Source organism: Ischnura elegans, chromosome X (genome assembly GCF_921293095.1).
Source record: "Ischnura elegans chromosome X, ioIscEleg1.1, whole genome shotgun sequence".
NCBI classification, from domain to species: Eukaryota; Metazoa; Arthropoda; class Insecta; order Odonata; family Coenagrionidae; genus Ischnura; species Ischnura elegans.
In genome coordinates this window covers 23,499,035-23,526,417 of record NC_060259.1, presented here as the reverse complement: position 1 = coordinate 23,526,417, position 27,383 = coordinate 23,499,035, and the positions used below count along the sequence as shown (strand labels likewise).

Sequence of the window (27,383 nt, the reverse complement as noted above, 5' to 3'; positions counted from 1 at the left end):
AAATGTTCCTACTATGACTTGGATTTCATCCTTCACTGAGATACAGAGGCTCACAGGTGAGCGTATTTCCGTAAAAATGCCCCTCTTTAGATCTCTCTGAAAATCTTCCGGATTAAGTAGATACGTCCAAAGTATCTTCTTCATCTTCCAAAATTATTGGTGGATTTGTACGGAATAAAAAGCTATATAACCTGTTAGCAACGTGCGTTTTCTTTAAATTTCAGTAATCATAAAGAATAACTTCGATAAACTCTAAAAATGCAGTTACAAAATGGCAGATACTGTTTTTCAGCAAAATTAAATATTAACTAAGAGTTTCAGATGGGGTTTCCAAAATTACGCTAATGAACTTAGATCAGAATTTAGATTTGAAGATTTCTCAAGTTGTATACGCAATGAGCTTTGAAATAATTTTGCGACACCGGAAATTAAATTGATTTTTTGATCAAGCGGTAGGGTTCGTCTCCGCGCGCCCGGAGCTGGATTTAACGCGACGCGGTAAGGTTATTGAAAGCGGATGGATTTTAAAGCTCAAAGTTTACCGGTATTAATCTGACCTTAATGCGCTCGATCCCCAATTCGTCTATGGTGAAGAAAACGGAGGGTTTTCCGCCGAGGTAAGTGCACGCCAAGAAGTAAATTTAGTTTTCTTTGGATGCGATCGGGGGCATGCTTTTATTAAATACGCATAAGCCACGAAAAAGTGAGTTCTTTTCTTGATAATTATCCACAAAATCTTCCCAGAGAGACACTGACTGACCTTTAATGCCCTCTTTAATCTCCCTAACCCCCAGGATTCAACTTCGAAAACGGTCGTTTTATGACTCCACGGAGGGGAGCCTTTGACAGTCTCCATTGGATATTTCCAGGGAAACTTCTCCTAGCCTTTTTAAAATGTGCATCATACTCTCAGTTCTACTCTGACTGTGGTGGAAGGAAGTTGTGTTTTCTTGTGTGCCCAGAATTTTCGAAAGTGGTTTGAAGTAGCCAGCGGAGACTTCAAGCGCTTGCTCCGTCACTAACCGGTTATCGTCAGCGGTAATATTTTATGGTTATACATCCAACCATTAAATCAGGCATGCTATGCGTTTTCTTTTTCAACATTTGCTCCGTCACGCCTGTTTTCAACCTTATTTATTCACGTGCTGTAAAAGATATTCATTATGCGCCTTTGTCGCTCAAAATAAAATGCATTCTTACTTGATTACACCTGTAGGTATACATAAATGATATTGAAATGTGGTTGGCAAACGAGCGCGTGTCTGAATGAGGATAGGATGAGTACTGCACGCTTACAGTGGAATTACTCCGTGCCACATTCTGTTGACGGCTTGCACGGTACTTCATAGACAAAGATTAACCTCCTTATAAAATACTATCAACATTTAATAGAGGTCCTCTAACTCAAATATAATGAAGAATATCCGTGTGAAGGCCGTTTTACATAATGCATGTAATTGCGCAGGTTAGAACTACATTTGTGTCTCATACGGCGTGGAATATCGCGATTGCACGAATGAAATTAGAACATGTGATATTTTGCCATCTCACGTCCACGCGTGTCTCCCATGCGGTCTAGGAATTCACCGCTTTATACAACGCAATTTTCACTGCGCCTCCGTATACGCCCTTGATAGAAGGAAGCCGCCAATGCAACATCCAGACATATTTTTCCCCTTTCATCTTGATTAACAGCACCTTACAAAGTGAATCATCATCATAGATTCATTTGAACTACATCTGAAAGACGTACGAACATTTATAGGGTTCTCCGTTAAGTGTTGGGCAAGGAACGCTTTTATAATCATTTCAATAACGAACACAATGCTAAACAGATAGAAAAGGACATTTCTGTGTGTTTCTCCTCACAATTTTCTCAGCGAATAGTTGGTCATGACGACAGTATGACTCGGTGGAAAAGTCGCGAATGCATGATAGAGCATCCTGTCTTTCATTTTTGTCTCCTCCGTGTTCGTGAGTGATAATTTATTTTTGCATATACTTCTTAACTAAAAAAATCACTGTCCTGAAGTTGCGTCGTTTCCCTCACTCAAATCACGTTACACCGCTAATCAGATCTGGCAATTAAGCGAATCACTCAGGGCTACGTCAGCTACGTCTCCAATGTTGCTTTTACCGAAATAGCGAAGCATATGGTGCCTAAAATCCTTTCAATATGTCCTTACTGTCGATTGATGAATGCTCTACACAAAGGAATGCATTTTTATAGGATTTTAAAAATATCCATCTCACTGTATTGAGTGCGTTGAGATCCCTTTTCCCCAACATTTTGCCTTATGGTGTTTGTAATAACGAAGAGTAGCATTGAGCTTGTATGTATTTTTAAGATGAAATCATCGTACACATAAATGTCGGTTAAAACCCCAAATTATACGAGGGTTGCCCAGAAAATCTGCTGCAGGCAATCCCATCGTGTCGGAACACTCTGGATTGTTCGGGAGTTCATTACACGGCCGAGTCAGCGAGTTGTGTGACGAGTAGAATCATCGAGCATTGTCGGCCTTTTCTTGGTTAGTGAGTAGGGCAGAGTGTAGGGTTGATATGGGGATTGTAAATCATGGGATCAAGGGTTCCGTTTAAACAGATCGGATGCTACCATTGTGGACGCTGCAGTCACAGATGAAGATGTAGTCTGACGCGGCCTCTAGGGTGTTTGTCAGGGGGTGATCAGTAGGCCGGCCCTTATTTTTCAGAATTGCGAAAAATTATGTTTTCCTGGTCTCAAAATGATCCAAATGGTGTTTATATTCACGTGTTAAAATTTGGTTACTTTAAAATAACGGCAACCCGTGCCCCAAGGGCCCTAAGTACTAAGGACCCTCAATTGAGTTTTTTGGGGCCGAAAAAGCGCTATTTCTATGTAAAATGTAAAAGTAAAGTTCTGTGGGGCCGATTTTCTGTTTGTTTTAACCTATCTCTAAGCGTTTAGGATATATCATCCGTTGTAATGCAATCCCCCCCCCCTAGGGCGCCTCCCCGCACCGCGGCACCGCTGAGGTATGTCCCGCACCACTTACTGGAGACTTCCCCTCAACCCCCTCCCCTTCCTCGGCAAAGACTTTGCTCCTGATGTCAAGATCTAGCCTCTGAAGAAATGTGCTTACCTTAGAAAGAATTTAATTGCCATAACAATACTTCCAATCCAAGAGATCAATTTATTTTCATTCTGTCCATGAATTTCGGTACATTAACCAAAATAAAATAAATTTTTCATTGACATCCCATATTTGGCAATTAAAGTGCCTTTCCGCACGTAAGAGTTGCATTGCGATGAAAAGTCACACTTATTGTCAGTAATAAATTTAGAAAGCTCTCTTCCTTCAACGTGACTGCCTAAAAATCTTGAATTAGTTTCACTCCTCTCGCTGCACAATCGTTTCCCACTTAATGACCCCGAATAATTTGCGAATCGTTCTTGTGTGTTCATCACATTCTCGCATGTTCACATCAAAGAATGCAATACATATTTACAATAGGTACATTAAATAGCTTTCTCGAATTAGTGGTGACCAAATTTGGTATTGATAGCTTAGTCATGTCTTTACGTTTATAGAATGCCTTCTTCGGTGGATCATATTTTCCTACACAAGACCACATACGGCGTATCACGTTTTTTTCACACCTAGCAATGGATCCGTCAAAGAATGACAGGCATACCAACTCCTCACTCATGTACCACAAGTGGTTTGAAAACCTCTTTTGTGCTGCTTTCGCTATGTCCAGGTTAACACTTTCCTAATTAACAAGTCTTTGTAGGAACTGCGGGTCACTGAGGGGAGCTAATGCAACAAAAGGAGCGTAGAACCACATCTTTTCATTTCTTCTTGAATATATTGAAATCTATTCAACCAATAACTGCATTTCGTTCTCCTCTTTATTTGCGTAAGAACTTTATTTCTTCAGCCCATGCACATTTCATCATCATTAGTCAACAATCCTAAGATTGGTTTGACGCAGCTCTCCATTTCTCTCTCCTATCCGCTAATCTCTTCATAGCTACATATTTATTCTCTTTTACATCCTTTTCAACCTGTCCGAAATAACTGATTCGGGGCCGTCCCTTGCCCTTTTTCCCTTCCACTTGTCCTTCAACGATTGTCTTCATCATACCATCGTGCCTCAAAATGTGGCCAACTAAGTTGTCCCTTCTTCTGCTTAATGTTTTTAGGAGGCTTCTCTTTTCTCCTACTCTCCTTAGCACTTCATGGTTACTCACACGGTCAATCCATTTTATCTTCATCATTCTTCGGTAGCACCACATTTCGAATGCTTCCACTCTTGACTTCTCTGCTGCTGTCAACGTCCAAGCCTCGCTTCCATAGAGAAACATACTCCATATGTAGCATCTGATGAATTGTTTCCTTACTTCTATGCTGGTATTTTCAGCTGTAAGAAGATTCTTCTTTTTGTAGAAAGCCCTCTTCGCCTGCGCTATTCTACTGTGTATTTCTTTCTTGCTCCGTCCATCGCTGGTAATTCGGCTTCCCAGGTAAGAGAACTCGTTCACCTCTTCAAGCTTATGCTTTCCTAGGTTGATGTTTGTTTTAGCCTCCTCTCTTTTACTGCAAACTAATATCTTAGTCTTCTTTTTGTTGATTTTCAGCTGATATCTGGCCATTGTCCTTTCCATTTGTCAACGTCTTCTGCAAATCCTTCTCTGTCTCGGCTATGACTGCTATGTCGTCAGCAAATCACAGCATACTAATTTTTTCTCCGTGGATATTGACACCCGAAGCTTTCTGCTTGATTTCGTTGATGGCTTTCTCTATGTAAACATTAAAAATTAAGGGGAAAGCGCACAACCTTGTCTCACCCCTTTTCTTATTCTCGCTTCTGCACCGTTTGGTCCACATTTGATCACAGCTACTTGGCTTTTATACAAACTATGAATAATTCTACGATCATTGTAGAGTACGCCGATTTCTTTCAAAATTCTAAGCATTGAATTCCATTCCACGTTATCAAAAGCCTTCTCTAAATCGACAAATGCTATGAAGGTTGGTTTGTTTTTCTCCATTCTCTTCTCTATGATCATCCTAAGAGCCAAAATTGCTTCCCTTGTGCCCCTGCTTTTCCTAAATCCGAATTGGTCCTCATCCAGGAATTCTTCTGCTCTTCGTTCAATTCTCCTGTAAATGATTCTTGTCAGAATCTTCGACGCATGTGTCGTCAGGCTTATGGTCGTAAATTCTTCGCACTTCTCAGCTCTCTTCTTTTTGGGTATGGGAATGATGATGTTCTTCTCGAAGTCACTAGGTAAATCTCCTGTTGAGTACATATCGCAGATAGTTTTATACAGTTGAGTTAAGACCTTTTCTCCTGCATTTTTTATTAGCTCTGCCGGAATGTCATCTATTCCTGGGGCCTTATTCTTTCGCAGGTGTCTTACTGCAGCGTCAAATTCCGATCTTAAGATGCTTGCTCCAATGTCATCCTTTTCAACTTCATATAAACATAAAAAACTCGAGGATGGCTCAAGATTCCGAAAGATGACGTGCCATCTAGCAGGGCAGTTGTTCAATGTTGCGGTGACACTCAATTTGTGCAATCATATAGTGACTCAATATGTAAATGTCATATTCCAGTGGAAGTCTAGTGCTATCATGTCCCCTGTCCCCCCTATAAATGTTATTTTCAATATTATAGACTTAAATTCTATGCTATCAAATGCATTGTCCAAAGGTGTTACCAAAATTTATATCAGAGGTGCTGAACGATTTTGACCTTTAAGGCTCCCTCTCTAGGATTTTGCCTCGCGTCAAGTACACAAAACTGACACATGCATGGTAAAGGTTCTGTCCTCAAAGCCTCGTCCACCAATCACCCCTTTCCATCTTACACCATTCTTCGCATTCAGGGGCCTCAAAATTAGGTCAGAGACATGAATGAGGGAAAGGATGAAGGTGTCACCTAGCTGCCGTGTCAATGTCTGTTGAGTCATGAATTCACATAGGCAATTTGTCAAATAGCAGTCTTCTAAGGGCTTTATATGAACTCTGTTTCCCCTCCTGCTGCCTCAATTCCATGATGTTCAAGGGATCTCCAAGCCTTACTTAGACTTCACTTGCATAAAGAGTAATTTGGCAATTTAGTCTAATGATTTCCAATGTTTCAAATCTACGTCACTTTCTAAGTTGTGTAATTGCAAAGTTAGCTCAAATTTAGAAAAAAATTGAAGATGGATATGACTTGCAGAAAAGTTGATTATATGAAAATGAACTTAAATTTTATGTCAGTTGTTCTTGAGAAATTTTGCTGCAAAGAAGTTTCCCTATATCGATGCATGTAAATTTCATGGGGACTTACTTATATTAAAAGCTCATAGTTGTGAAATTTAGTTTTTAACAGATTCATTATATTGTGCTTCTACTGTTTTTTTGTAATATTTGGTTTAATTCTTTGCCTTAGTTAAGTTATTTAAATACTTATTTTAGCATTGATTGTGATGTGATTACAACCCTATAATTCTATTGAGGTTGTTTCTAATTTTCATTTTGTAGTTAAGCACAACTGGGAAAAAATGGCTGGTGAAGTGAAGAAGCACATCATGTCACTCAATTTTGGTTATCGTAGTGATCTCGTGTTGAAAAAAATTAAATATTATAATGCCTATGCTACATTCCTGGATAAACATAAATTAAAGGTAAGCTAAATGTGATGTAATTATGTCCTCAAGTCTGGGAATTCCAGACGTTTTTGAAAGTCTTAAAATTCCTGAAACTTTATTGTTAGAAGTCCTCTTTCCTCAGTTTAACACAGCCTTGAAATGTGCAATGGGAATGCATTGCTGAAATGTTGTGTATGAAGGCCCATTTTATTCATAGCATGTCATTGTCCTGGTTAGCACTGAAAAAAATTGGTTGAAATTGCAAGAATTTGAGCTTGGAATTATAGCAGGTGCTATTTTGCCATCTCTCATCCATGTTTTCTCATAAGTGTTTTAGCAATTCACTGGTTTACACTGCTCAATTCTGATGGCACCTTTGTACGCATGTCAGATTGCACAATGACCTGCCTCATGTAAAACGGCCGTAACCCTTTCAGTGGCAGCCTGAAGAATGTCAGGGCTTTTTTTGGTGAATAGGGTAGTTTCCTTCATCAAAGAAAATGAAAGGTATTGATTGTGATTTGTTACCCACCATTAGTGTATTCATAATATACAAATTATTTGGTTTTAGAAATCCCAGTTTAGACGAATGGCAATGGTCAATTTTAACTGCATTTGAAAAAGGCCAGATTGGTGCTCATGCGATGCGACTTCCCGTTATGTCTCAGGGACCTAGTTTCTATACGAGCAGATAGGAGTTTTACATCGGCTGAGATTGCCAATGGATGCATGAGGCACAGAGCTCAGGGAAACATGTCTTAATAATCACCTATTAAAACTGCCTATGGTCGGAAAGTTTCCTTCGTTTGATAAGTTATTAATAATCCTTATTTAAGCCAAGTGCTACCTGCTAGCTGGATACTCTTTTACCTGCTAGCAGCCTGCATCGCAGCGGCACACATATACTGGCCCCATGGTCACCTCACACAGCGGAAGCGGGAACCAGAATGATGTCACACGGGCTTTTCCCTGCATTCATACTTAGCTGTCGTGTTTTCATGCTCTTGAAAATTTTCACTTTTCATTTGATCACGAAAAATAGATATCTCATTTAAAAATCTAAAAGTGTGAAGTGCTTACTCCAGGAGTAATAATATTTCAATTTAGGCAATAAAAAATAATAGGAAATCACCCTATTTGTAGGTTTGTGCTTAAAAATTTACATGAAACCTAATATGCATTTTAAGAAACTATTTTTTTTATTTTTTCCAAAACTTATGGGTATGTTAAAGCATGATAGATAATAAAAATAGTTACCAAAGCTACATGAAACACAAAAAATGAAAGGCGTGAGTATAAAAAAACTTGGCCGATGGATCGGCCTGCTGGCACTAGGCCTCGGGTACGATACGAGCGGCGGGCGGCGAGCGGCAAGCGGCGTGAGCGGCGCCGCTCTGATATCGGACCTCATTTAGTTGCGTGTAAATCTATTGAGGGTGGGTACGATATGTTTGAGCGGCAAGCGACAGTGAGCGGCGCCGCCCAGTGCAACCTTGTCTCACACCTCGGCCAATGCTTTCCCACCCAGTTTTTCCGTCCGCTACCCTCACTTGTGCAGTCTGAGCCATATAAAGTTTACGAATCAGTCACCTATCCCTCCAATCTACACCTATTCTCTTGAGAATGTTCATTAACTTTATCCAGTTCACCCTATCAAATGGTCCTCTCGACGAGGAACCTCATTATTGCTATTGCATCACGAGTTGACTTCCCTTTTCTGAAACCAAACTGATCTTCGCCCAAATACTCGTTTGCCCTCGCCTCCTCAGTACCAATTTCGCTGCATACGATATTGGGCTAATAGTCCTATAATCTCTGCATCCCACCGGTTTCGTCTTTTTCAGTAGCAGAATTATAACCGTCTTCACGAAATCCTCCGGCCAACATCCCTCCTCATAGATCCTCCGTACTAGTTCGAAAAAAATTCTTACTCTCCTTCCCTAGATTCTTCAGATGCTCACTCACGATATATTGTCCATGCCCACTGCTTTCCTGGCCATCATATCACGAAGGGCTCTCTTGATTTCCGCATCGAAGATACCCGGCCAAAGATTATCCTCCTCCACTGCACTTTCCTCATCAAAAATCAATTTCTCCGGCCAGTTCCTTACTTCATACAGATCCTCCACGTATTCCCTCCATCTACTCTGTACCTCTTCGCGGTCGGTTAGCATCCTTCCATCTTTAGCTTTAATTTTGGATACGGCTTATCCTCTTTTGCTGTACTCTTATCCTCTTTTACTTCTCCATCCTTCTGAAACTTTTCCATTTTCTCACACTGTCTTTTCCACCAAGCCTCCCTTGCCCTCTTAGTTTCACGTCGTAATCGATTATTTAGTTCCATATACATTCTTTTGCCCTACTCTGTGTCCACATTCTTCCACTTCCTTCTCTCCTCCATCTCTTTTACCACTGCGTCCGTAACCCAAGGCTTCTTTATCCTTTTGCTGTCTATGTAGCCAATTGACTTCTCCGCCGCTTTGACTATTCCCGTTTTAATATTATTCCACCCTTCCTCTACAGTCTGTGTATACTTCTAATCTTCCGGGTACTATTGCCCACTGGTTCCTGATATTCCTTCCTCATAGTCCCCTTCAGTGCTTCTACATTCCAAATCCTCGCCTTCCAAACTTTAATTAGTCTTTTGAATCTTATGTTGCATTTCATGAGCGCTAGGTTGTGGTCTGAATCCGCGGCAGGGAAGCTGCGGGAGTTTTTCACACCATTCCTATACCTCTGTCTTACCATGACATAGTCAATCCCCCTACATCCCCTGGACTTTTCTATTTGTACCTTTGCCCTTTATGATGAGTGCTGTTTACGGGGAAGTTAGAAATGAACGAATAAATAAATGGCGGAAGGAACCTATGTAAAATTCAAAAATAAATGATAAACTTGTAGAACCTCTGGTAATCCAATATCCTATTGAGTACACGGGGAAGAACGTGTGGTAAATGTGTAACAGATATGAGTAATCTATAAGTCAAAGTAGAACTGAGGGTATGATACGCATTTTAAAAAAGCTAGAAGTTCTCGTGGAAATACCCAGTTAAGACGTTCAAAGGGTCCACTCCGCGGTGTCATAAAACGACCGTTTTCGCAGTAGAATCCTGGGGGTCAGGGATCGGAGAGTAAAGAAGGTATGAGTCTCAGCTGGTGTCTTTCTGGTAGGTATTTTTGTCAAAGTCCCAGGAAAACAACTCACTTTTTCGAGGTTTGAACACTTTCAATAGAAGCATGGTCTTCGATCGTATCCAAAGAAAACGAAATGAACTTCAATGATACGTGAACTTACCTCGGCTGAAAAACCTCCACTGTTTTCACCATAGACCATTTGAGAATCGGTATATTGAAGCAAAACATAAAAACGGTGAATGCTGAGCATTAAAACCCATACAGTTTCAATAACCTTACCGCGTCGCGGCTAATCCAACTCCCGACGTGCAGAGACGAACCTTGCCGCGCGATCGAAAAATCAATGTAATTTCCGGCGTCGCAAACTTATTTCACAGATAACTGCAAATCACCTCAAGAAATCTTCAAAGAATACTCTCATATAAATTACTCCGCGTGACTTTGCCGTAAACCCATTTTAAACTCTACCTAAATATAAAACTTTGTCGGAAAACAGTATCCGCCTTTTTTGTAACTGCACGGCAAGAATTAATCCATAATATTCTTATTTCCATTTATTTATTTATTTCCATCGCCCCGAAAACAGCTCACAAGGCCTTTTACATCGGAGGGTATAACATGAAACAACAACTATCACAGGATTTTTTAGATTACGGAAAATTAAAGAAAAGATACCATGCCAACAGATTATGTGGTTTTTTATTCCGCAAGAAAACACCGATAATTTCACAATCTACTTACTTTAGAAGATTTTCAGAGAAAATTGAAGACGGGCGATTTTATGGAAATTTTCTCACGTTTGAGCATCTCTATCTCAGTAAAGGGAGGAATCTTTGTCAAATAAAGTATAGATCCATAAATTTCAATCATTTTTGAGTATGCCTGCGAAGTTTCAAGTTTATAACTATATAATAAGTCATATTGTAATTTTGCCCGGCTTTTTTCGATTTCCGCCCACTGTAGAGCGGTTAGAAAATTGCCGCTCGTATTGTAGCCACTACTGCCGCTCACGTGCCGTTCAGGTTGCCGCTCGCCGCTTGCCGCTCGCCGCCCGCCGCTCGTATCGTAACCGAGGCCAAGGCCTCTGGTACGATATGAGCGGCGAGCGGCAACCTGAGCGGCACGTGAGCGGCAGTAGTGGCTACAATACGAGCGGCACCGCTCATGTTTCTCACCTTTTCTAACTTCAGTCTTCCTTTGTTTGGCCGTATTCTCACTACTTTGATGTTTCTCCGCTTACATTTTCAACTACACTGAAGGATGAATCTACTGAGCGGCAGTGGAGAAGAAATCGGTCTGGACTTGGAACCATGAGCGGCACTGGGCGGCGCCGCTCACAGTCTCTCTCCGCTCAAACATATCGTACCCACCCTCAATGGATTTACACGCAACTAAATGAGGCCCGATATCAGAGCGGCGCCGCTTGCCGCTCACCACCCGCCGCTCGTATCGTACCCGAGGCCTAAGGGTTAATCCACAGTTACTAATTTGACTCATTGCTAATCCATATTCTTAACCATTGGAATTCTGGTTCCATAAAAGGTGTTGGTACTGGTCAGAATGGGTCAGAGAAGAGTCTGGTAATATTGTCAATGGCATCTGGGAAATTTTTTTATGGTATGCAATTCTTTGGGTCTTTGGCCTGGAAAAGGTGGGGCTTTAAAAATTCCTAATCGGTTTTACGAAATTTGGGGTTCCTTCTTAGACTCTACGATGTAAGTTAAGCTATTGGTTTTGTGTGTTTATTGTAAAAGCTTTTTGTTTCAAAGTATGAAAGTAAGCTAATGTATACAGTGTTCTATTGTCAATACGAGCAATGTTATTACGAAGCAATTCGTTGATCCCAACGAAAAGCCCTATCCAATCTATAGTAAAAGAACCATTATTACGCACCTCAGTCCCGGTCCTGGCAGTTACTTAATGAACTTGATTACGGAGTTCCACGAATAAGCATCGGCATTTAGGTGGATATGCAATATGCGAAGTTTTAATAGTTCGGCTCCGGAAGCGTCGCATACCCAGCTAGATCAATTCTTCACAGTCGTGAGTTAGCGCACATTGTCATGCAGTGTTGCATTCTGCAGGATAACTGTACTCCTCAATTCCTTGCATACAGTTCGGCCGGCGAGAGTTGCCCGATGACAGCACCATAGGAGGGGCGGAAAACCCTGCGCCAGCACAGTTTGCAGCCAATAGATGTCCCCCAAATGTACCTCACACCCTCGCCGAGTCGTACAATGCTGTCAAATGCATATGGAGCACGGAAATAAGCCTGATCCACCAAAACAAGTGATTCCTCCTCTGGGCCCTTCACACACCTTATCCCTTCCAGCTCCTTTCTTCAAGGGACTCTTTTGTTTACAAGTGAAGTGAAGGCATTTCCATATCTTCCTTGGCAACCTTGCCCCCTACCCCGACCTAGACCATTCTAACTGTCATTGGACAACTCTCTGCGGCCGGACTGAAGGTTTATCAACTTACAAACAAGGTCTTTTAACACATCTATTTCGTATATCGAGGAGTTAATGTATTCAGAAGATATTAACCCTCCATTGCATCATGCTGCTTTCATCTAATGAGAAACTGAAACGAATTTTCTTGTTTAAATAATAAAATTGTATATACTTGCACTTAATTTAATCATGTTTATTGTTCACATTTTTTTCAACAATTTCTAAAAGAAACATTCATTCGAACATCGTTATTACGAATCCCCAGTTTTTCGGTCCCGTGAACTTCGCAATAATGAGAATCTACTGTAGTACACTTCAAAGCTTGTATATATCAATATAACAGGAGACATGATTTCCTGTAGGATTTCCGAGGCAATGATGTCCATTTTCTTGCTTCATTTGAACTTCTTTTCATAAAAGCAGTATCTAAAGCTAGTCATACCACTCCCTGAAATCCTTTTTGTTTCTTGAATGTAGTAGTATTTGTTGAAGGTTTGTCTTTAATGCTAGTGAAGAGAAACTTGTATAGTATTTCTGTTGGGGATGCAACAGATAGTTGATGAAGCAATGGATGAGAAATGGTTCATGAATGAAATCACTTTCTAAAATGTGATGATGGTGAATGCAATGGAGTGAAAATGAACCAGTCTCAAGTGAGCTGTTGCTCTTGTGTCACGATTATGTTGATTATATTATTCATTTATTTGCTAGACTTAGTGTGAGCTGAATGTTGTATTGGTAGCTTAAATATTTTTATAATGAAAAATACTTGTTTCCATGGACTAAGTTTTCACTCCAAGATATTGTAAATTAGTTTACTACAAATTTTCCCTGAGCTTCCGAAAGTAGTGCTTCAATCCCCCAATAAGTTCGTTGATGTAGGCAGCTTCTCTCTCACAATGTGAAATGTGTACCTATGATGTCAAATGTAATATACCCGTAGCGGCCACCATTCTGAGCTTGTCATTTGAGGTTAAATTTGACCTTTGATTTCCAAATAAACAGGGATTACACTTTACTAGTCTACTAGTTTTACTAGTGAGCATTTGTGTCATCCTTAGTTTCCCTCTGACTGTGTGTGCATGCTCTTAAAAATTCACCTTTTTTCCTACGGAGATTAGCTTAGGCTGCTCTGATATTCCTATATATGCCATGGTATGCTCCATGATACTGTAAAACCTATACTTAACGAAATTCATGGGATATTTTGCCAGTTAGTAGAGGGGAGTTCATTCTTTGGATGATTTTCTTATGTCTATCATTTTGAAAGGGCAAATGCTTCAGTTATTGAGGACATAAAAATTTTTATACCAGTATCCAGCTCATTATTCATGTGGCAGGTTGCCGTCGATCAACTCTCCGCTGGTGATGATGCCGCCACAAGCAGCCATTTGATTTGCAAATGCACGAATATTAACCAACTTTTTGAGTCACTTATTCTAAGAGGTAAATTTCGTGAGACAGGGCCAAATTTTTATTTTGTTAATCAGAGTTTTTGTAAAGCAGCAGTTCATTCATTGGGGGTATTTACCAATGTACTCATATAGGAATTTAGTGGGACTAATTGCATTTGTTCGTTCATCAGAGTTCTTCTCTTAGTGGGAGTTTGCAAGGCAGAGGTTTTACTGTTTAAAATATCAATGGGCTCCATACCATGGATTGCTGCCATGTCACTCATTTTTGTCTATCATGACAATCCCCTGTGTGCGTTGTAATACATATGTCTTCAAGTCATCCGAGTGATCTTTGGATTGTAAAAGTTGCCATTAGACCATTTCTCTATGTTTATCCATTCACATCAAGTCCTGTGCTTTTTCAGTTTCATTGTCAAACATACACAAATTTTATTAATTATATTATTTGACCTGATTTATGGTATTGGTGATGCATATCCTTTATTTTTTTATTTTTAGCTTGTTGGTATAGGGACAATAAAGTAGAGGAAATAACTGCAGATAATATCCTGATTGCTGTTGGAGGCAGACCCAATTACCCGGACATTCCTGGAGCCAAAGAGTATGGTATAACATCTGATGATATATTTTACCTTCGCCATAGTCCTGGGAAAACTCTAGTTGTTGGGGCATCGTATGTTGCGCTGGAGTGTGCGGGTTTTCTCGCTGGTTTTGGTTTCGATGTCACTGTAATGGTAAGCTGAATATCTTGTTTTATTGCATGTCCTTTACAATTTGTTTTCTATTCCTAAACTTCTATATTCACAAAGTGACTTGAGGGTTTTCCATGAAATTAGGTCCTTCATTGTTGAAGTAAGGCTAATACCTCAAGAATAACTGACTAGTTTTCCAATGACTAGTGAAAATTTTCACGGCAGAGAAATTGCTTTCTTAAATGGAGCCCAAATGGAGACTTATTAATATTAATTAAGGAGGTTTTATGATTTTAGATGTTCATCACATGAGGTATTTCTTCATGCATTATGTAAGGTAGGGACTGAGGCTATTACTTCATTTTATTGAGATTTTTGTGAAATTTTACCTCAAAGAGGTTTTTTTATGCAAGGGTTTTACTGTAAAAATAAGGTGATTTAAATCAATATCTGCCATTACTACCATATACTCCATAGTACAAGACAGTGTTTTAATTCAGGGAAACTCCTTCAAAGTCTGGGGTTCTCTTTCACGTCTGGTCTCGCTGAGTACAGGTTTTCTAACTTTCGAGCCAGACTACAGAATCTATTGTCATGACGTATAATAATAATATGTCATAATAAATGACACATTCCTTAAGTTATATTTATATTTGTCACTTACACTCGGCATATTTCCACTTCTGGCCAAAAACAATTTAAGCACTTTGAATAAATACAAATGCCTTAGTGGCAACAAATTTAGGGCCACAAACAAAAGAAATGAGTGCTCGTAGTAATTTTTAGACAGTATTACCGTAATTATTTTTTTTGCAAGACGAGTGCACACTCAAATGTGCTCATGTATGCACTGCCCCAGCAGATTATACCATAAGAAAGTTTGGAATGAACAAGAGCATGATAAATGGTTTTTTTTTAACTTGAAGAGGACATTAGTTTCGTAGGTAATAAAATTTGGACAAGGTACTTCTAAGGCATTTGTTTACAGTAAGTAAGTGTTTATCCCAGCGTAGATTACTATCCAGAATTACTCTCAAGTATTTCATTTCATTCACTCTATCAATGACTGGACAGTTACAGACACAATTGAAACAATTTGTATAGTGAAATATAAGTTTACCATTAAAAATACTTGCATTACATATGTCATAGCACAAAAACTTCGTCTTTTCACTTAACTCTAACCCATTGAAATATGGTGGGGGAGCTCATAAGTCTCCCTTTTTTCTGGTCAGCCAGGATGGGAGGGTGGGCGCAGCTCTTTTCTGATAGATCCTGGTTCCCTTTGGCCAATTACCTATGAACACAAGTAGTCCATGCAACGAGTGTGGGCTAGGTTCCATTGGCATAAGTGAAAGCTTACACATGAGTGCGGACCATCCATACATAGAGGAGTCATCTGCTTGGCTCCTACAAGCAGCTGATCATTTGTGTGTCCAAGCCGTAGTGACAGGTTTGTGCGTGCACTTGAATGGGGGTGGCTGATGCAGGCCAAGCAAATTCATCAGTAGAATAAGTGTGAACTTGGAGATAACTGTGAGTGCTTTTCACCATTTATTGAAGTGGAGAGAAGGGCCAACGTATGTGATGTCTTGCATTTTAAATACCAATACCGTGATCGTTAGGTAAAGAGGTAGGTGAGATCACGTTATAAATAAGGAACCTTGTTTGATGGGTATTTTTATTCCAATTTTTCATTTCCTGGTGCACAGCAATTACTTAAATTGTGCATGTCTGTATGATGCTCTTCTGCCGTGGCAGGCTGAACACAATTGGTTGGATGTGGATGGTTTTTGTCTGAGCCAATGTGAAAAGTGGTGATCGCTCCCCATATGTGTAGTGGAGAATGTCCACGTCCATGTGAAATGGGCTTAAGCCAATACAGTGGAACCCTGACCTATCGTACCCGCATTCATCGTTCACCATTCCTGGTCCCAAATAAAGTTTCATACGGACAATGTAATTTTTTCCTGCATCCATTGTTCCCTGAAGTATTGTTGTCCCGCATTGATGGTTTGAAGATTGCGGTCCCAAAGTATAATTTTCCTGCATCCATCATTTGACGAAAATGAGATGAAATGTATATACAGTGAGTCATTTATGGCTAATAACGGCAGGCACATAGTTTGAATTTTCCCCAGGAGATGTAACTAGCATAGGGAGAAGCTCAGTAACATTAGCGTATATCCCAAAATTCTCTATCCCCTTCCATTCAGCACTTGCCTCCCCCCTCTGACGCTTTCGGGTCATTCCATGTCAGTTCATCCAGGCATGACACCCACCGACTCGGATTTTGATGAAACTTGCCAATTTTCATCCTTCCATGATGGAATGAAACAGTGTAAAATATTTCTTGGCTATCTCTAATAGTTTTTTATTCCAAAACCATTTGAAGTTTGGGTGAAACTGCAGTTTTTCAATGAATGCGGTCTCCAGAGGCACTTGTACCTCCAGAGGGAAATAATTTGTCTCAGCCATAGTTTTCATCCGATTCTTATGAAATTTTGCAGGTTTACTATAGAAGTCATGAGGATGCCAAAAACTAATTGAAAAATATCCTAAGGAATATTGGAAATTCTCTAAACTCATGTGTTTCATAAGATTTTAGAAAATTTTGCGTCAAAAACATGGTTCTATAAAACATCAAATTTTGACCTGAGGCAATATCTGAATCAAGCTAAATTAATTTTTCTGATATTCCTTAAGGTATGACCCACCACCTGTAAAAATAAAATTCATGGCTTTTTGCTTGCTTTGTCGTTAAAAAAAATTTATGCAAAAAAAAAAATCCCTTTTCACGACTCTGGCAGTCAGTGTTCAGTCCTCCTTCAAGTGTGATGAAATGCTTGTGTTAACTGTTTTCTATATCTAAGCAAATATTTACAACATGAATCTAGTAAATAATACGTTAAAAAATTAATATATTTTTTATGTGCAGGTTGTTTTTCTCCCGATAAGAAAAATATATTTTTGAAATAGAATATTTTAAGGAATTCATAGCACTTACCCATCATTGCTGGGGAAAACTTGATTGTTGCTGTATAAAACACATCAAAATACAGGATGCATGTCAATACAAGTTAACATTCTCCATTTTGTATTGACAAAAAACTTCACGATTGTGTTTTACGTCATTAATACTATTCTACTTTGAACAAAAAGGTTTTCAAAGTACTGGATAAAGATTTCCTTCCAGAGCATGATTCAGAAGTTCTTGATAAAGCGAGTGATATGAATGTGCTAGTTGGGTTACTAAAAGAAAAACTGGTGACAGAAGGCAGTCAGGGAGAGATAATTCGGCTATTAACACTAGCTCCGACTTCATGGAGTAGGAAAAAAGTAGCCACCGAAATTAATGTTAGTGAATATACAATTTGGCATGCTAGGGAATTCTAGGAATGAAAGGCATCATAGCTATACCAGATCCAAGGAGGGGCAAAAACATAGAACAAACTGCAGTGGACTTAGTTCAGTCATTTTACCAAAATTACGAGTATTCACGCCTTATGCCAGGAATGAAAGATAAGGTGAGTGTGTCCAGAAATGTCCACAAGCAAAAGAGGTTACTTCTAAGTAACCTAAATGTCATGCCTGGATGAACTGACATGGAATGACCCTTTCCTCTTCTCCAAAATCGAACAAAACGTCTTAGCTCATGCAGGGATTGTATTTCGAATACTTCAGCTTTGGAAGAAAATATAAAGTTACACGAGAAAAATAGAAACGTGTTTCTTGCCTCTCCCATTCTCGCCCACTGAACTTTTTCAGCCTACTTGCTTCCAAGTTCCCAGTTTCAGACGGTCGGGTTTATTAAAGACAGGTTTCATTTTTATTAGTTTTATTTTTATTCTTCTTTGGACCATGGCCCTTCCGAAGAAACAAGGGAGATCTTAAAAAGATGGACAGAAAATAATTAAAGATGAAGAAAAGAATCCAGGCTAGAAGGACGTGAATATTCCAGAAAGTCTTGGGTTGTCCTGTAGCACATGATGGCAAGGGTAGGGGTAGAGCAAGCTACCTGGTGGTTTTAGGCATAACATGCACATTGCTCTTGTAAAAACGTGTACTTGAAATGGCATTTGATGGATTAGTATTTTTACATCAGACAGAAATCCATAATAGCAGTGCAAATGCCGAATGGAGTGTAAACATTTTTTAGCTTGGTGGTGTGTTCCTTCAGTATATTTAAAAGAGATATTAGTTGAATCAACAATATGACCTAAGTGTTTCAATGAAGTACAAATATTCCTGTAATCAGCTAAAATCTTGTTTGAATTCCTTCATGAATATCACAATTACTCCCCGAAAACCTGCGTGTGACATAAGCAACCTAGCCAAACATTCCTGCATTGATTGTTTTCCCGCATTCATTGTTTTTTTCGTCCACCCTTCTGAAAAACGATAGATTGAGGTTCCACTGTACCATGTGCTCCAGGTATTTAACACCATGTAGTGCAATGGAATTTTTCTCTGAGTTCTGCAAATGCAGCATCAAGATCAGCTTGCTTCCCTTGCTATCTTTGGAAGCAATGACTCCACTCAGTCAGTAATGCACCCCCTCATATTCCATCAGTATCCTTTGGAATTCCTTTTGCTTAAATTTCTGGAAGATGTCCCATACTCCAGGTCACTCAGGACATATTTGTCCATTTCCCCATAGTGTGTGCAAACCATATTTTACCATGTAATGTATGGATAAATTCAGAAATCTGGGGTGGTAATGGTGTATTTTCTATTAGAATATATTGAGGGAATATATTTTAATTGAAGATATATTTCATGAGAAGGTACTGATTTCCTATCTATTTTTTAGATAATTGGGTTGTCAATACTAGGGTAAATTGGCATATCCTTTCTCCCATTTATCGTGAAAGGGGTAGAAATAGATTTTGCTTTACTCAAAAATTTCCACCTCATATTTGCCCATGTTTTTAACCCTTTCACTGCTGTTCAATCTCCGAAAACCTACTCTTCACATGCGGCGAAAATGTTAAAATGCGTTTCGTGGGCCCATGGAGCAGGTACTTCCAGGATGGGTGTGGTACACCCTCCGAAGGGTCGCTAATCCGCGGCCCTATCCTTGACGATCTCACCCACGCAGGACCGTCTCTTCGACCCTACCAGCGGGGGTCGAAGGGACGGCCTACCTCCCGAAAAGGGACCACTCTGACTGCAATTTGGAAATCAATCACTCAATACGATCATCAAAAACTTATTGTTTTCATCGCACTCCTGCCAATCATGCAGTCAAGTATGTCTTTGAACCGTGTTTCTACGATGAAAAATAACGATTTTGTTAACTTTCTAGAAACGTGGCTGCGGACAACCGGAAAAATGGCCATTTTAGCAAAGTTAACAAAACCGTTTTTTTTTCATCGCAGAAACACGGTTCAAAGACGTACTTGATTGCATGATTGGCAGGAGTGCGATGAAAACAATAAGTTTTTGATGATCGTATTGAGTGATTGATTTTCAAATTGCAGTCAGAGCGGTCACTTTTCAGGAGGTAGGCTGCCTGCTCGTAGGGTCGAGGAGACAGTCCTGCGTGGGTGAGCTGGTCGAGGATAGGGTCGTGGATTAGCGACCCTTCGAAGTTCTTCAGCGAAAGTGCTGACCGCATGGCAGGTAGGAAGAAAAAGTACGTCCACAGCAGTCTGCCATGCGGACGTACTAGGTACGTCCACAGCAGTGAAAGGGTTAATGATGGACTTTTCCATTTCCTTGGTTTTACATATTCAGTGGCATGTATTTTTACTCTACTTTTAAATTTAATGTCATTTCTTTAAGTCCAAGGTATAAAATTTAAGAGAAAGAATGTGATAATAACATATCACCTACTTCTTCATGTGTTTTGAGGATTTACTGTTGATAATTTTTACAGGTTCGCTCAATCCTTTTGAGAGGCTTTGATCGCCAGATGGCTGATATGATAGGTAGCCACATGGAAACTCATGGAGTGAAGTTCATAAGGCCAGCTGTCCCAACCAAAATTACAGAGAAGTGTACTGGAAGCCCCGGGGAGCTCGCAGTAAGAGTTTGATTGCGTCAATTATCTGCATTGATGATAGTTAGAAGAATATATTCATGCTATTTATTCTCTGTAGGTGACATACAAGTTTTTAGGATGGAAGAGAGGAAGAACAAACCTTCAACACAGTAATGTATGCTACTGGAAGGAGTCCATGTACAAAAAATATTGGCCTTCAAGAAATAGGAGTGAATTTGAATGAAAAGTAGGTAATCCTTTATGTATGTATGTAGGGTGTTTAGTCTTACTTTTGCCTTGTTGCTATTAAATGGTAGCATTCATGGAATGTGTAATAATTTTAAGATTCTTGGAAATAAGGGAGAGAGCTTTTTGCTGCATTTTTTGCATGGAAATTAAAAAAAAAACTCTTAACATCACATTTTTTGATGTGTAATTACTAGAGATCCATGAAAGTGGTTTTATTTTTTGCTAGAATTTGTTTCACAACTATGTGATTTTGGTGTTATAAAAAATCTTGATAGTGTTATTGTAATGATAAAATTTTTTCACATTTCTTGGTGTTTTGTTATTTTTTGTGGACATTTCACAATTGCTTATACTTTTATAAGCATTTTACATGACATTAAATACAATTGCAGCAGTACAAAATATCTGATAAAACCAAATGAAAAAAATGATTCAAGGTACATATATCAATGGTTTAAGCGTTAATATTATAGAGTGAGCAAGAAAAGGTGCACAGTGAATACTTGAATTGATTGTCTTTGTGAGGAAGAGTAGAGCAAAAATTGACCAAATAGTACTAAAATGTGTTTTCAGTTTCATTGTATTACCGTATATGTCTGAATATAGTCCCCCCTTTTTTTCCAAAAATGCCCTTGGTAAAAGTAAAGGGGGGACTATATTCAAACGAATTTTTTTAACTTTCTCCGAAACTTAAGCCTCACAATTAGGGGGGGGGGACTATTTGGAGAAATACGGTAATTTAGACCAATCTTCTATATTATTTCTACTTTATAGATACCTTTTTCTCAACTGATACGCAACCAAACTCTGCAAATGAGGTACCAAAATGCACAGAATTTATCAGAGAACATGCAACGACATATCTTACTTCCTAAATATTGCTACTGTTTCCTAATATTGGTTTATAAATAATTTAAAATAAAGCAAAAAAAAAAACAAAAACCGTTAAATATTCCTGACATTAACGGCACACAAACTGATACATTTGTTCATTTGCAACAATATCTCGCATTCTTTTAATATCTTTTATCAAAATGGGGCTGATTCCACTTTCAAGTCTCCTGTTAATACGTAAGTATGAGTCATTATGTGCGTTTAACAGAGGATAGTGTAATTACTTCCAATGTTGCGTTTAAAGAGGTCCTCGGACCTCAATTTGTACATAAGACCCTGCTTTTTTTTTCTACATTTTAAAATTAGAAACGCGCCTATCCCTCTGAGCACCTGCATTGAAAAGAGTGGGGGAAGCCCGCTGGGAGCGGGGGAGCACGCTCGTATCACTATATTTAAGCTCTTCCTGCTTCTTTTTCCTTGTAATCATAATGTATTCTTGGCAAATACGATTTGCAGATGGCAAATCCCCTCTACCATTCAACTGTACTTCGAGACCCTTTCCCAAATGTTTGGATTTTAAAGTTTCTTTACCCTAATTCCAGCATTTAAAAATGCTTCAATAGTAGGGACAACAAACTCCTCTTTCACCTCCTTCACTTTCTTTGACTGGGTAACTGTCTGTTCAAATGATAGCTGTCATTTTGCAGATCTCCTTTATTTCGCATGCAGGGCCGGATTTACTTCAAGGCAAAATAGGCACGTGCCTAGGGGCGTCGCTGTCCAAGGGGTGCCTTCTGTCAGGGCGAGTGGCTACTCCTTATCATAGAAGTCAGGGAGGGGTAGGCTCAAGTGAGGAGGGGCGCTCAATGGAGAGGTGCCTATAGCGTAACTTGGGTGATTCCGGCCCTGTTCGAACGTTTGTGTATCGTAATTGATTTGCTTTAACAAAGTGTCATCCGTCCTTCAGATTCAAGCCTTTACTTTGTCTTTCACATAAAATCCTCCTGAGCCGAAATCACTCGCCCTGGTATGAGCCGTAACACTAGGTTTTCGGCATTTTAAAATTCCTTTCCTTCATTTGATGTATAAAGCTGTAGCCATGATCAAAAACAGTCCAAGCACGAATCACGACCAATCGTGACAGTGTTTTCAAACAGAGTAGTGGGTAGCTATGGTATAACCATACGTAATGTATAACTTACATTTTGACCAAAATTTTCCATGTTGTGGGCTCCCTTTTGATAGCCCTCACCTAGGTGCTGAGGGAAGACAGGTTCAACTAAATCGCATAGTATTGATTACCGCTATTGCAAATCGGTTAAGAAAGGCCGATAAAGAAGCACACACAAATAAACTTGAACCGGGGGTGTGTTCAAATGATTTTTTTTGCATTGAAGCTCAGTAGAGCACCGAATATCCCAAGATCCGTCTACTAATAATTAGCACCCCCCTCTCCTCCAATCGTTTCTGTTCCTTCCTTCTCATCCATAAACTGCTAGTGCTTCATGCTTTCAAACAACAATAGGTCTTTGTTGTCTTCTAAGGAGACGAATCATGCTGTTGATGGCACGGCCCTGTCGATGGCCGCCATGGTCACCGGCACGCGCCTTGAATGGTGGCCGGCGGAAAGTTGTCTAGTCTGAAAGCGGCCTTCCGTTCCCAGCCAGTGGCCGTGTTTAAGTCTGCAAAATTAAGTTAGACCCACACTTAAGTTTTTCCTGCTACAACTTATCCAATAATGCTGTTTACTGTGTCACAGTGAGTCACCAGAATTACTGCTTGTAATTGATCCGTGCTGAGTTTGTGAGCTTTACGCTCTTTTGTGGCTGCGTTGAATTTCTTTCAGTTTTTTATTGATTCAGAATATGTAATTCTTCAGGAGAGAAAGCGCGTCATTCTAGACATTTCCAATAGTTTCAGAATTGATAAATGTGAAGTGAAGAGAGAGGTCATGATTAATTTAATGGCAAATTTCGGCGGAGACATCACTGCAGTTCGCAATATTATGCCAATTCAATATGCAACAGACAAAACAAGCCAATTGCCCTTGGAATCATAATGAGGTAGATCGAATGAACGTCAGCAGCATGAAGCAATGAAGGCTTAGGCTTTAATAGATTTCGCGATATCGTGTCTTGCAAATTTCTCTGATCTCTAGTAATTACCTAGTCTTGCTGCGTGAAGAATGCTATATTAATACAGTCATTCTGTTTTTTAGGAATGGTAAAATCATTGGTGATAAACTTGAGAGGACAAATGTACCAAATATTTTTGCCATTGGAGATGTATTGGATGGTACCCCAGAGCTTACTCCTGTGGCCATCCAAGCGGGTCGCTTTCTTGCACGAGTGAGTAATTTTGATCTTTTCGACTCTATTTGTACCTCTCTAATTCTTTGTTGTGGTATGATGCAGTTCTAGTTGATTGAGCTATTCAGTTGTCATGATTACTATGTAGTAGAATTTTGTATTGTTGAACATTTGTTCTTGCAGAGGCTTTATGGTAAATCAAATGAGCCGATGGACTACAAAATGGTTCCAACCACAGTTTTTACTCCTCTTGAATATGGGTCTGTTGGATACTCAGAGGAAGATGCCATAGCAACATATGGTGCTGATGATATTGAGGTGTATCATACTCATTACCAGCCGTTGGAGTACACACTTCCTGAGAGAGATGAGAATAAGAGCTATGGGAAACTAATATGCCTTAAAAGTGCTGGGGTATGTTGATATTTTTTTGTGGCCTTTTAATTTGACGTGTAATAACCTTAAATTTATTTTTATAAACTTCTGTTTGCAGAAACTATAAGTCGTTATTAAGAGTAATTTGAGAATCACTATCAAGTTCAAACCATGTTTACTCTTTGGTTTTATTATATGTATGTTTAATACTTTAATCAAAGCTTATCAATGACGCATTGAGCAGGAAAGGCTATTTCCTGTATGGGGAGGATTTTGAATTGAAAATTCTTCGCACACATTTTCAGGACTGTGAAGAATAATGTTTATCTTTGATGTAAATGTCCTTAAGTGTGTGAAAACAACAGATTCCATTTTACAAATTTATGCTGAGGTTATTTTATCCATCCATCAGCTCCCCTAGTAATTTTTGGCTGTTATGAATTAATGTAGTTCTAGTCTTGTGTCATGCGGAGCCAGGCATAACTTCCTTTGAACTTTCCCCGATGAGTGAAAAGTGCTCGGGTATGTTGCAGTCAAAGCGATTTCTCCAAAAAAATGACTGTGCTCAAATTGAGCATCTACATAGCAGTCACACTCAAGGTAAAATTCCATGGCTGGAGCACTCACTCCCCTGGAATGCACTTAATTTTCCCCAGGAAAGTAAGCAAGTGAGAATTCTTCCCTCAAAACTCTCACTGAGCACAGGGGCAGGCACCTACCTAGCCTGTTCTTGGCCTCCCTGAATAGTGTTGTCAAATGAGCACACTGTAGGGGCCAAGATGATTGTCTGAGCAAACATCTTGGGTAGGGGGGCTTCCACACACCCATCAGCCCTGGTGGATCATCCCCCTTCCTTTTCTCACTTGGATTTGTTATTTTTTCAAATATGTATGCATTTTTAATTCTAATCAGTGTGTCCTTGTTTAATGTCGCCTACTTTTCTAGAAAAGTATCACTTTTTTACCCAAAAAATCAGTATCATCTATATACCTTGCATGTAAGAGAAGAGAAGATTTAAGAAGCATTTGGTCATGCAAAGTCATTTGAAGATGGATTTTTATGCTTTAACCAGTTATCACCAATCTAAGGTGTAGTGAGCAACAAATGAAATTTAATTTCAATGCTGAGTTTTGGAATAAAAAATGAATTTCCTGCAGTAATGTTTACGAAAAATTTTACCCCCTTTTCCATCTCAAACTTAGGGAAGGCCTACTCTGTTGGGAATCCCTGAAACTTTAGAATCCTGTCATCTTTAATTATTTTACCAGTATCATAGTTGAGAAATCACTTTTGCTCCTGGAAAGAAGGGAAAATTTTGGTTGCTATGAAACTGTGCTTCAATAGTACCTTTAATGATTTTATTTTTCAGGAGAAAGTTATTGGCTTTCATGTCCTGGGACCAAATGCAGGTGAAATCACTCAAGGATTCGCTCTTGCCCTGAAGCTTGGAGCTACCAAGTCTGACTTTGACAATTTAGTAGGCATTCATCCAACATGTGCGGAGGTAATTTGTTTTTTATTTGCTTTATTCGCTGATGGTTCATTTGTTTTGTGAAGTAGAAGCAATTATAAGTTAATAACTTTCAGTTATTGCTATCCATGTGCAAGTACTTGTTATGTTACGTTCATATTTTGGTTTATTTTTATGGTTTATGCCTTGCTCAGAAATTTTGACGTTTAAGTCAGTGGATTGAACTCACAATAATTTTGTGGAAACTGTTGATCCTGTTGAGAAATATGGTACCTGTTGAGGTGGGGAAGGGGAAATGAAGGCTGTAGGAAAGGGACAGGTGATTGATTTGGGAGACAGTCCAGGGAAGTCATAGGTAGATAAAGGAATGGTGAGTCAAATAATTGTCAAGGCTCATCTGCACTTGAAGTAGTTACTGGTGAATACTTGGAATTGGGAATGAGTCAGGTCAATTCTTGTTTCAACCATATATAGACCTTCGTTTCAAGATCAGGACCAGATTCATTAGCAAAAAGAAACTGTGCTGAAGTAATTTGTTCAAGAGCCAATTTGAAAAGTTCTCTTGAGCACAATTTACAAATTTAAATAGTAATGTTCTGGATCTAATCTCTTGTGGCATAACTTGATGTGGTATTTTAGGCTCTTATATAATAACCCAAGAAACTTATTGATGGTTTTTGAAAGTTGTTCAATGAAAATGAAACGCTTGATTTGTGAGTGAGAACCAAATGGGAATTAAAACCAGCAAAACAGTGGCACCAACCCATCATACTAATTTGTACTTCTAATCCAATAGATACATGGAAAGATAAGAGCAACATAAATACAATACCATTTTCTTTGCTATGAAATGTCATTTCCTTAGAATATCTCTGGTAAGCTTATCACATGATGGATTTTTTTCAGGTCTTTACAACTATGTTCATAACCAAATCCTCTGGAATAAGTGTGGAGAAGAAGTCTTGCTGAAGTTAAAGTATGCTATTTTTGCTGTTTACCTGAGGAAGTTTTCTTTCTTGGTAGTATAGCAGCAAAATAGCAACAACTGAAGGATATGAAGTGCAAGAGCTCTTGTGGCAATAATGACGACCCCACTTAAAACCTTGATGGAGGGTGGAGTCTGATGTTTTGCATGAATTGTCCTCGAAAGTCATCACTGGTAGAATTTCAAGGTATCACTGGGAGAAAACATTGTGAAAATATTTAAATTTCAGTATTATTGATCACTATGTCAGGATAATTTATCCATGCTTCATATTGTGTTAGAAAATGTGTTGTTTTTGATTTTGTACAACTTATTGCATTGTTTTCATTTGCATTTTTTCCTTGCAGATGTTTGATGTTATGCTCCAGTGAATAAAATTATTAATTTTGGTACTTAGGTCATGAAAGTAATGCTTTTAAATGAGTTTATAATTCAATATTGGAATCATGTAATTGGTTTCAATATTTTTCTCAGTGTGTTTCAAGCTGGGAAATGTCATGCCTCGTTTTGGCCTAGTTCTTCTCATTTTCTCTACCTTTAGAGGGTTTAATTGAAGCTATCTTTCAATCATGGAGTTGAATGAAGTTTATAGAATTAACTTCAGTTTTTACTGTTGTGTGTGCCTTTGAACTGAAAGAGTAATCCGGAAATAATGATACTTCAGAACATTTTTGGCAATGATGCTGTAGTTACTCTTTGAAATCATTACTCTATGCCTTGAATTTGATTGCAGATTATTTTCCTCTTGGAAAGTAGTCCTAGAATTGTTTGTATTCTAAATTTTTACCTTTGTAAATGCCTGGTTGAATATTATTTTATCAAATATGAAATTAAATTTATAATGACATTCA

At 39.0% G+C, this 27,383-nt stretch overlaps 1 protein-coding gene across 1 annotated transcript; it reads left to right on the top strand.

Moving 5' to 3' along the window:
- The first annotated feature begins 13 nt into the window (after positions 1 to 13).
- Positions 14 to 27,383, top strand: LOC124171104 (thioredoxin reductase 1, cytoplasmic-like). The gene is made up of 8 exons (XM_046550246.1): positions 14 to 56; positions 14,130 to 14,365; positions 20,205 to 20,357; positions 20,447 to 20,556; positions 23,611 to 23,740; positions 23,885 to 24,115; positions 25,446 to 25,580; positions 26,454 to 27,383. The coding sequence occupies exons 1-8, from the start codon at positions 14 to 16 to the stop codon at positions 26,514 to 26,516; spliced, it is 1,101 nt and encodes a 366-aa protein (XP_046406202.1). The 3' UTR covers positions 26,517 to 27,383.